Genomic DNA, 10,548 nt, shown 5'->3' on the forward strand with positions numbered 1-10,548 from the left:
CATTCTAATACCATCTTTTGATTCATTCTTCTTGTGCAGCAGCATCAGCCACTGGTTTGGCATCTGGATCGCCGACGCCGCCACCACTCCCGGTGAAAGTACGCCGCCTGCTTCAGCCCAACACACAGCAGCGCATGATGCAGCAACAGCAGCAGCAGCAACAGCAGGTTATCAGCAGCTTGCACAAATCCGCCGCCGCCCCACCACCACCGCCACCTCCTGCACAGGCGGCGGGCGGCCAGCTGACGAAGGCATCCACCGCCAGTGTTGTGTACACAGGCATCGTGCCGCACGCGCAAGCCTCGCCGGCCAACATCACCCTGCTGCAGCAGCAGAAGCAGGCCACGGACTTCAAGCAACTCCAGCAGCAGCAACAGCAGCAGCAACAACAGCAGCAACAGCAGCAGCAACAGCTGCAACATCACTCGCCGCCCGGCCATCAGATGATTCCGGGCAGAGTGCCGCTACCACCGCTGCGCACACACCCGGCTATACCCGACCCTACCGCGAACGGCAGTACCACCGGCGCGGGTCACCCGCGTCTTACACGCAATGCCGGCGCCCCCAACAAGATAAGCAGCGATGCGCTCGCCCAGTCCTCTAACCCAGGCACCGCGATGAGCTTCAACGCCGCACAGCAGCAGGCTGCAGCCACAACCGCCGCCGCCGCCACTCGCGGCTTTCAAACGTTCCCGAAACGCAAGGACTCCTCCAACTCACCGCCAGCTGCTCGTCGTGGCAACAACACCATGGCAACCAATCTGTCGCTGTACGACACGTCCGAGGCGGGGAACAGCACAGCCACCTTGAAATCGTTTCCGTCGCCGTCCGTCAATCCCCTTGTTTCGTCGCTGCTGAAGACGACGGACAAGTCGCCCAAGCTGCGCATCCAGGTGCACGTTGCCGCTGGCAACGGCGGTGAGGATCGTCACGGTGACACGAGCGCCGCGTCGGGCACGTCTCTCGGTGGTGAGACGGGTGCCTCCACAGCGCACGCGGTGGCTGGAGCGTCGGCGGGTACTCGCAGCGGCATGGAGCTTAAGATCGGCAGGGTGGTGGTGCTGGAGACGTCCGTGTCCGCCAACAACACGCCGACGATCGCGTCTGCTGCCGGCCAGAACCAGAGTCTGGGTGCGCTGTCCCTGCCGCTGACACGACACTCGCTGGACGGTGGTAGCTGTGTGTCCGAGTCGTCACCGATGACTCCCGGTGGTGGTGAGGACGTGTTTTCGGACTCGGCGGCGACTCCCACTGCCAATGCCGGCAGCACCTTCACCGTCGCAAGTGCGTTGTCCTTATCCCAGTCGTCTGTCAACCGACCGCTTGTTCCACCCCTGGTAAGTGTGTGTGTGTGTGTGTGTGTGTGTGTGTGTGTGTGTGTGTGTGTGTGTGTTGATTTGGCTGTGCTGTGTTGTTGTGAGCAGCACTGACCCATCATTGGACTGTACAATGCCGTTGATCCGTCCCCTATCTATGTTCCGCCCCTGTTGAACTTCTGCTTGTGAAGCAACGGAAAAGTTAAGTTCGGACCCTCCCCCACCCACCTACCCACCCCTGAACGAAAAATAGATTGACTTAACAACTACCGTATTTTTCGGAGTATAGTGCGCACCTTTGTATAACGCGCACCCCCAATCTTCATTGAGGGTGCGCACTTCAATCTTCATTGAAGTACATGCATTTCATATTCGGAGCATAGTGCGCACCTGCGATTTAGGGCCTAAAATAGCACGTCTAAAGTGCGCACTATACTCCGGAAAATACGGTACTGTAGCGGACATGGAGATCCAGTCGAATGACCGGGGCCTGCGCCCTCAGCGCGTACAGAACGTAACGTTGAAGGACTACACCAAAGGAATGTGATCAATGGACTCCGTCCTGTGTAAAGTAGTGCCGTGGACAGCTGGTCACATGTCCCTAAATATGGCTCAGTGCCAGACTGCGAGTCGATATATGGTCACATGTTCCTAAATATGGCTCAGTGTATGTATGGTCACAGGTCCCTAAATAAATATGGCTCAGTGTATGTATGGTCACATGTCGCTAAATATGGCTCAGTGTGTGTATGGTCACACGTCCCTAAATATGGCTCAGTGTGTGTATGGTCACACGTCCCTAAATATGGCTCAGTGTATGTATGAACGTCCTTTCTTCAGGGATTCGGGAATGATGTCATCCGGCTTGGCCCAGTGCATTGATGGCTGGCTACTTGCAAAGTCGACTGAACCAATGATAGTATTCCTGGATATGTGTGTGATTGGTCAGAACATAGCTGGCCTCAAGCAAAGGTCCTGGTTCGATTCCTGATGGCGACGGTCATTTGTTTCTTCAGTCTTTTCCTTTTTCCATTCCCTCAACTTATGAATATTTGTGTGATTTCTCTGTGTTTGTGTTGCTGCCCATTGTCAGCTACCACCCAAAAAGAAGCACAGCGTAGCCACTGCATCGCGTAACGCGTCGCAAGAGGACGACCTTATGATGCGAGGCCGTTCTGCCAGCGCATCTCATTTGCAGCACAACAATGGTATGCCAAGATGTGTGTGTGCGTGCGTGCGTGTGTGCGTGCGTGCATGAGTGTGTGCGTGTGTGTCACTGGCCTCACACGACTGATCAAAGATGGCCTAGAAGCGTCGGTAGACCGACAGCACCAGCTCGTGTCCAGTGTGTATGTTTGCGTAAGGCATGCGTGTAACGCAGTGTGTATGTACACAACTTTGCAATATAGAACTCTCTGTGTCTCGATTAAGACGTTTCCAAGAAATTTAAATAAAATGTATGATGAACTAGATAAAGAACCCACAGCAAGAGCCTGAGCTAACAGCTCTCTTTTGCAATGTTCCCGATCACGGGACCCACCGTCCTATTCCTTGCGACGACTGCAGCAATATCTAAAATCTCACAAGCATCCAATCTCTGGACAGCTAGCTATTTCAACCTTGTCAGGTCTCCTCAGCCGAGCTCAGAGGTACTGGCCAAACCAACCGCTATGGAGTCTAATGAACAACAAAACATTTTTAAGGTAGCTCGATGCCAAGTCATAAACTGGTCTTCTGACCACAGGCTTCTGCACAGATCATGAGTGGAAACATTATGACTCGCCCTGTGCAGCACCCTTCTGCACAGATCATGAGTGGAAATATTATGACTCGCCCTGTGCAGTGTGTGAATATATGTGTACCTGGGTGGTGTGCTGTATGTTGTTGTAGGTGTTCAACACAACACACCGGTAGTCGGCATGCTCGCTATGCAGCAGCTGCAGCTGAACCGCTCCGTCGACGTCCTGTCGCCGTGCCCGGAGCGCGCCAGCTGCGTCAGCGAGACCGTTCCCATGGCGATTCCGTCGTCGGATAAGACGGTTTCCATGGCAGCAGCGTCGCCGCTCGGCACCTCGGCCTCGCCGTACCCGCGTCACCAGTCGCAGAGCGAGCCCGATCTTCTCAACGCGTCAGAGAGCGAGGAAGACGAGCAGTATCGCGCTCGCCGGGCGGCCGCTCCCAAACTGATCTTCTCCACGACGAAAGCGGGGGCACCGCCACCAAATAGCAGCGGCGGCGGTGGTGCAGTCGTCTCGTCGGCGTCGAGTCCCTCGCTGCTGGATGCTGTGGATGCGGCGTCGTTGCCGCGGAGAGCGTCGCCGACAACGCCGTACGAGAACGGTGCACGTGTGCAGCCGAGACACGGACGGGTAAGGCTGCTACTTGTGTTTTTATGGTAAAACAGAAGGAAAACACATGGGAGCGAGTTGTGCAGCAACTATCCACGACTGTAACAAGATGATAAGCAGCCAGAAAGTGCGATAACTCGGACCTACTTATGTGTTTTCCTTCTATTTTACACTGGTTACTGAGCTGCATCTGCGCCTTGATCCTTGAGGGTGATGGGTGGGGGTAGTGTGGAGGATGGGGTGGGGTGGGGGGGGGGGATTCTGCCAGTGCTGGAAAATAGCCGGTTGCATTACACTCTGGTAAAGTGCCATCGTTTGTCATGATTATGCTCCAATCCTATTTTCTTGCACAGCCGGGCCCAAGTGCCCTCAGTAAGCAGCAGCCGTCGCCGTCAGCCGGCAAGGAGAAATCCGGTGGCTGGGACGTGACAATCACATCTAACAGCAGCAGCACTAACAACGGCACCAGCAGCAGCACCAGCAGCGTCAACAGCGGCGGTAGCGGCGCCACAACGGTGCCCGGCAGCCAGCATCACCATGGCAACAGCGCCGGTGCCTCGTTACCGGACGATACGGCGGTAGCTCAGTGCGCGTCCAACATTGCCCGCGGAATCCAGAGCCTCCTCACGTGCGCACAGAAGCAGGAATTTGAGAAGTAAGTCCTGAAGCAGTCTGGTACTCATTGTCCAATACACTGGTTTCACGTCTTGGTCATGTGACCAAATTTGTGCAGAAAGTGGTCATGTGACGTGGACAGTGGATTGAGTGGAACCAACATGGCCGAGATCATGTGACCCATGGATGCAGGGATTGAGTGGAGGTGTAGTTGGAACCAACATGGCCGAGATCATGTGACCCATAGATGCAGGGGTTGAGTGGAGTTGGAACCAACATGGCTGAGATCATGTGACCCATAGATGCACGGGTTGAGTAGAGTTGGAACCAACATGGCCGAGATCATGTGACTCATAGATGCAGGGGTTGAGTGGAGTTGGAACCAACATGGCCGAGATCATGTGACCCATAGATGCACGGGTTGAGTGGAGTTGGAACCAACATGGCCGAGATCATGTGACCCATAGATGCACGGGTTGAGTGGAGTTGGAACCAACATGGCTGAGATCATGTGACCCATAGATGCACGGGTTGAGTGGAGTTGGAACCAACATGGACGAGATCATGTGACCCATAGATGCACGGGTTGAGTGGAGTTGGAACCAACATGGCCGAGATCATGTGACCCATAGATGCAGGGGTTGAGTGGAGTTGGAACCAACATGGCCGCCCTGTATGGTAATGTGATAGATGTGAAAACAGGCTATACTGTGGTGCTGTTGAAATCCCCTCCTCATCTTGCTCCCTGTCAGTTTCTGCCAATTGTACATGAAAAAATATCGTTCAAGCGGGGTTTTTTTCCAACGCTGGGCAAGTACGGCCATTCGCATGTAAACCACTTTTGTACAGTGTAGACCTGTCTGTATATGCACTGTACTGTATTCGTCACAACGTTCTTCACAGCATAGCGGACAGACTTGTGCCAAGTTGTGTCCGATCGAATATTGCCCACGTGCTGTACTATTGTAGATAAACATGCACAACTTCACAGCGGTGGGAAACTTTGTTCTATTGATACACCGAGCTTCATGGCAAATTGGCCAATCGTCAGACAGCAGCGTGTGTATACCGGTTTCCAATACGGTCGTCCCTCTTTAATTTAGCACTTTTTTTAAGCCAGCACCCTCTATGAACCAGCATAATATTCAGTAACCAAAAAGTCCCCTTCATGCACATTGCAGCAGTAAATCCGATTTGTTAATCCAGCACCCTCCCTAATCCAGCACCCTCCCTAATCCAGCACCCTCCCCAATCCAGCACCCTCCCTAATCCAGCACCCTCCCTAATCCAGCACCCTCCCTAATCCAGCACCCTCCCTAATCCAGCACCCTCCCCAATCCAGCACCCTCCCTAATCCAGCACCCTCCCTAATCCAGCACCCTCCCTAATCCAGCACCCTCCCTAATCCAGCAGAATTTCCTTAGCACAAATAATTCCAGGTTGTATAGGGACCGCTGTAGTGGGAAACTGTGTCCAGTTTTGAGTCAGGGTTTCAGTGCGAGAGGATCAATCATCGGAGAACACAGTGTCGGAAAGTTGGCTCTGTTGCCATGAGACGCAGATTAGCAGCAAAACAAAGCTTCCCGCCGCCGTTTGTTGCACCTGTGTGTCGCGGGCTAGGCTTCTTAGTTGGCTGAGCACATTCACAAGTCAACGGTAACTCTGTATTGGTGTACTGCTGTACGTTCATGTAGCCCCCCAGCCGGGGCCTTGAGCCAGTCCATGTGTCCAGCAGTTTGTGTATTTGCCTGTCTGTCAGCCTGTTAGCTTGTCAGTCTGCATGCAGAGTTTGAAAGGAAAACAGACACATGTACGCCCAAATTTCGTAACCTTTGGAGAATGGCAGGGGCGTCGGACACGCTACGGTCGTATACGGGTTTGACCGCACCACTCCTTGTCCCTGGTAGCCTGTGAATTAAAAAAGGCACTTATTTGGGCTCTAAATTTCGATTTTCTTCAGTAGTGACACCCCAACCTCGAGGGTTTATTGTACTCTAGGTGGCTGATCGTGCCACCCTAAATTAAATTCCGGTGCTCCTAAATGGTGATACAGTTTGAAGGACTGAAGTGTACGTGCACTTTGTAATGCCCCATTGTTGTTGGCGGTTCCGGTCGGATAATGGATTTGGAAATTCTTGTGTATGTGTGTATGTGTACGATTGTGTGTGTGTGTGCTTGTGCGCGCACGTGTGTGTGCGCGCACACGCGCGTATGTGTGTGTGTGTATATGGCGTTGTGTTACAGATTCGTGCCCTGTGCTCTGTTCATTGGCAACGCTGTGTCCGAAATGACGCTCATCTTTCCTAGGGTAAGTCCGGAGGAGGTCTTTTCACTTTGCCTATAGCTGGTGGATCCTTGAACCAGCAGTGTCAAGAGTACGCAACCCCTCTCCCCCCAAAAGTGTGCAACTGCCTGCACAACCTTAATGCAGTGCAACGACATTAGAACTAGGGGCGAAACAAATATTATAACATTCGACTAGGTTCGCTTCAAATGTGGGTTGAAGAGAATTCTATTCGCTACTTCAAGGTGTCAAACGTTCGTCGATGCATACGCAGGTACATGTAGTCCCATGCTTGTACTGCGAATAACCATGTACATGTATAGCGCGCAGAGCTCAGCCAGCCACCCTCGGTCCCAGGTCCCCCATTACAGGCAACAGCAGGTATTCAACAAAGAAAGTGATTGCAGATTGTCCGATTCTTGGTTGTTTTACGAACGTGACGGAGTGCTGGTGTGGACATTTGCGGGGGCTTTATTTGTTAAGAAGAGTTCCTGAGTTCGTCAAACAAAGTGTGCAGTTCGTCAGAATGTTTCGTTTGCCTCTATAATATTGGGGTTGGTTTCAGGCCAATAAATAAACAGAACCTCACGTTACGTGACATGGTTCAACAGGTTACGCTGGCATGCAGTGCAAAGTGACCACAGCAGAGTTGACCCCGGAGCAGGGTTGTGTTGAATGGCGTAGTGCGTACAACTGAGCTGCTGTTGTGCATTAAGGTGACCTGCTTGAATCCTGCTTGCACGCACTACATCACCAAAATGATGTAATCACGGAATTTCGCCGTGAAAGCAACCCATCAGAGCTACACACACACACACACACACACACACACACACACACACACACACACACACACACCGCGTTTCATGTACTCTTGGTCGTGTCTACCATGCACAGCAGGGTGCACGTAATGTATACGAGAGTGTGTCACGTGATATGAACCTCTGACCCCATAGCTGGAGTTGCACACTCTTGAGGGTTGTGTACTCTAAATTTCAAAATTTTCGGTATGCGGACAAAAGGCCAGGCTAGGTGAACAGAAATTTTCGGTACAGAGAAGCAGTTCCCTATTGGATTATGTGTGTTAGTGTTTGTTCGGTGTATTGGAATTTTAGGTGTGAAACAGATGCACTGAAAGTGCCGTAAATATAAGTACACCGAAAAAACAATTGTGAAATTACAGTCCTCTCGCCAGTATTCACAGACCTGTCATAATAAGGCCACTGTACTGCATAACATGTAATGTTAGGTGTAGTAAAAAATTAAGTGGCTGTATCAGAGACTTGCCAGGTTTCAGGTGTAATGTAGAATTATTAGATGACCAGGGTTGCGTGAACAACGTACAGTGCATACTCTAGTTACACTGAAATAAAGTGAACTGTGTTCCCGAACTCATTGTTGTTTTACTACATTTGGTGTGTGTGTGTGTGTGTGTGTGTGTGTGTGTGTGTGTGTGTGTGTGTGTGTGTGTGTGTGTGTGTGTGTGTGTGTGTGTGTGTGTGTGTGTGTGTGTGTGTGTGTGTGTGTGTGTGTGTGTGTGTGTGTGTGTGTGTGTGTGTGTGTGTGTGTGTGTGTGTGTGTGTGTGTGTGTGTGTGTGTGTGTGTGTGTGTGTGTGTGTGTGTGTGTGTGTGTGTGTGTGTGTGTGTGTGTGTGTGTGTGTGTGTGTGTGTGTGTGTGTGTGTGTGTGTGTGTGTGTGTGTGTGTGTGTGTGTGCGGTGTGCGTGGGGGTGTGAGTGTGTGGTGTGTGTGTGTGTGTGGTATGTGTGTGGTGTGCGGTGTGTGGTGTGCGGTGTATGTGCGCGGTGTATGTGTGTGCGGTATATGTGTGTGCGTGCATGTGATGTGTGTGGTGTGGTGTGTGTGTGTGTGTGTGTGTGTGTGGTGCGTGTGTGTGGTGCGTGTGTGTGGTGCGTGTGTGTGGTGCGTGTGTATGTGTGCGGTGTATGTGTGTGCGTGTGTATGTGTGCGGTGTATGTGTGTGCGTGTGCGTGTGCACATGTGTGTGCATGTTCTGTGTTTTGTTTTCGTGTTTGTGTTTGTGTGTGTGTGTGTGGCTTGCATATCCTATGTGCATGTGTGGGCATGCGTATCCGGCTTTGCTCTTCTCCATTTGGGGACTCAGAATGAAACATCCAGTTCCCTGCACACATCCCTGTCCAAGCTGGTGACCAGCTGTGGCAAGCTGAAGGACGACTGCACGTCCCTGCGTACCACCATCAAGACGGCCAAGCAGCTCGTGAGCGACCAGTTCCTGGCCGACCGCACGCAGCGGATCATACAGCACGGCTTTGACGTAGCGCAGGCCTCAAAGCAGCTCGTTGAGCGTGCCAGCAAGGTCCGCCAGATCAGCGGCACTGGCTCAAGCTGAGCCCGTTGCAGCGCAGTCGGATAGCCTAAAGCCTGCGCGTAACGGGATTCTGCAGAGAAATTGTCAACGTGCAATGCTGGGACTGTACCGACAACGCTGGTCTTGTGATTAGTGTGCCGTGGGTGTGGCACAGGCGATGGTGGCTGTTCCGCTTGAAGACCTGGATAGCAGAAACTAACCAGCTAATAAGGTTGCTCGTGCAGAACAAGCTTGGCCAGCACGCGTGTGTTTTTTTGTGATTATGCCATAATTTCGTCACTTATGACAGGGACGTCGCACACGGTACAGTCACTACGGTATTGACCGTACCACTTTTTGCCCCAGGTACCCCGTGAATCAATGAAATTATATTTCCAAGATTTTGGCTCAGCAACCCCTCCCCCCCCCCCCCCCTCGAGTAAATTGTACTTCAGATGGCCGACCGTACGCCGTCATGGCACTGAAATACCTTCCGACGCCCCTGTAGGATGTGTAACACATCGCCTGGGCTCTCTCCCCACCACATAACTACTAACTTCAAGCATGTTTTTCGGTGAGACCGTCTTGATATTATAACGTTTTAGGTCGTGCATTTGTGAGGCGAAAGAGCCAGCGAGCCACCCACGTCTGCACACCGCAACACACCTCGCCTGTTTCCTGTCACCGGTGGTGATGTGATTTGCTCATCCAACTATCCTATACAATCATGCTGGCTGTTGAATCGCATCTTCTCGTTTTCTTTTTTCCTTTTTTTGCCAGATATATATTATTGAAGATCCTTTTTTTTCTATTAATTTTGTACTTTCACAGTTTTAGGTTCCCTCTCACATCATTCGGTTTTCAATCATTGTTCTCGCCACCCGTGTTTCGGTGGTGTTTCTATTCGCATCATTATACATGTAACTGGAGAGCTCACCTTACCTGGAGAGCACGATGTTATCATACCGGGAGAACATGATGTTATCATACCTGGAGAGCATGATGTCATCATACCTGGAGAGCATGATGTCATCATACCTGGAGAGCATGATGTCATCATACCTGGAGAGCATGATGTCATCATACCTGGAGAGCATGATGTCATCATACCTGGAGAGCATGATGTCATCATACCTGAAAAGCACAATGTCATCATCGGCAAGCGTTTCGACCTTATGCACGTTGTACAGATGTACTTCAAGTGAGAAGTTCTGTACTAGGACCGTAGGTGTGTACATACCCGGTTGGGTGTTCATTGTGTGCTATGCATGCGCATTTGACCAATTTAGCCTCATCATTTAAAATGGCAAACAATCGCTTTTTTTTTAGAACTAATGACTAACGAGATCTTTGTCAGAAAAAAGTTCGTATGAAATGCATCCCTGGCCCATTTCTCAAGAGAAATAGCAGTAAACACAATAGGGTCCTGTACACCCAACACCCAACGGGTCTACGGGATTCTACGGAATTTCGTGAATCTGCACAATGTAGGGCTCAAACGGTCACGGTTTTACCTTTAACGGTTTTAACCGTTAGAGGTACTGCTAAGCTAACGGTCGGTTTAACGGTTAACTGCTAAGCTAACGGTCGGTTTAACGGTTATAACCTATAAGCCACGGCAATCCTGCGGACTCTTTTTTAACCGTATATTTGACTAT

The 10,548-nt window shown here is 51.3% G+C and overlaps 1 protein-coding gene across 2 annotated transcripts in view; it reads left to right on the plus strand.

The window, feature by feature from the left end:
- LOC135821152 (uncharacterized) overlaps positions 1–10,237 on the plus strand; it is a 36,268-nt gene extending 26,031 nt beyond the window's left edge. Inside the window, exons 20-25 of one of the 2 annotated variants that reach the window (XM_065334218.1) lie at positions 40–1,337; positions 2,410–2,524; positions 3,207–3,685; positions 4,018–4,319; positions 6,524–6,587; positions 8,687–10,237. In XM_065334218.1, the coding sequence (XP_065190290.1) occupies positions 40–1,337; positions 2,410–2,524; positions 3,207–3,685; positions 4,018–4,319; positions 6,524–6,587; positions 8,687–8,932 (2,504 nt within the window). In that variant the 3' untranslated portion in view covers positions 8,933–10,237. The remainder of the gene's footprint in view (positions 1–39; positions 1,338–2,409; positions 2,525–3,206; positions 3,686–4,017; positions 4,320–6,523; positions 6,588–8,686) is intronic. The other variant, XM_065334219.1, reaches the window with a different exon arrangement.
- Positions 10,238–10,548: the final 311 nt, after the last annotated feature.

Source organism: Sycon ciliatum, chromosome 7, assembly GCF_964019385.1.
Source record: "Sycon ciliatum chromosome 7, ocSycCili1.1, whole genome shotgun sequence".
Classification (NCBI taxonomy): domain Eukaryota; kingdom Metazoa; phylum Porifera; class Calcarea; order Leucosolenida; family Sycettidae; genus Sycon; species Sycon ciliatum.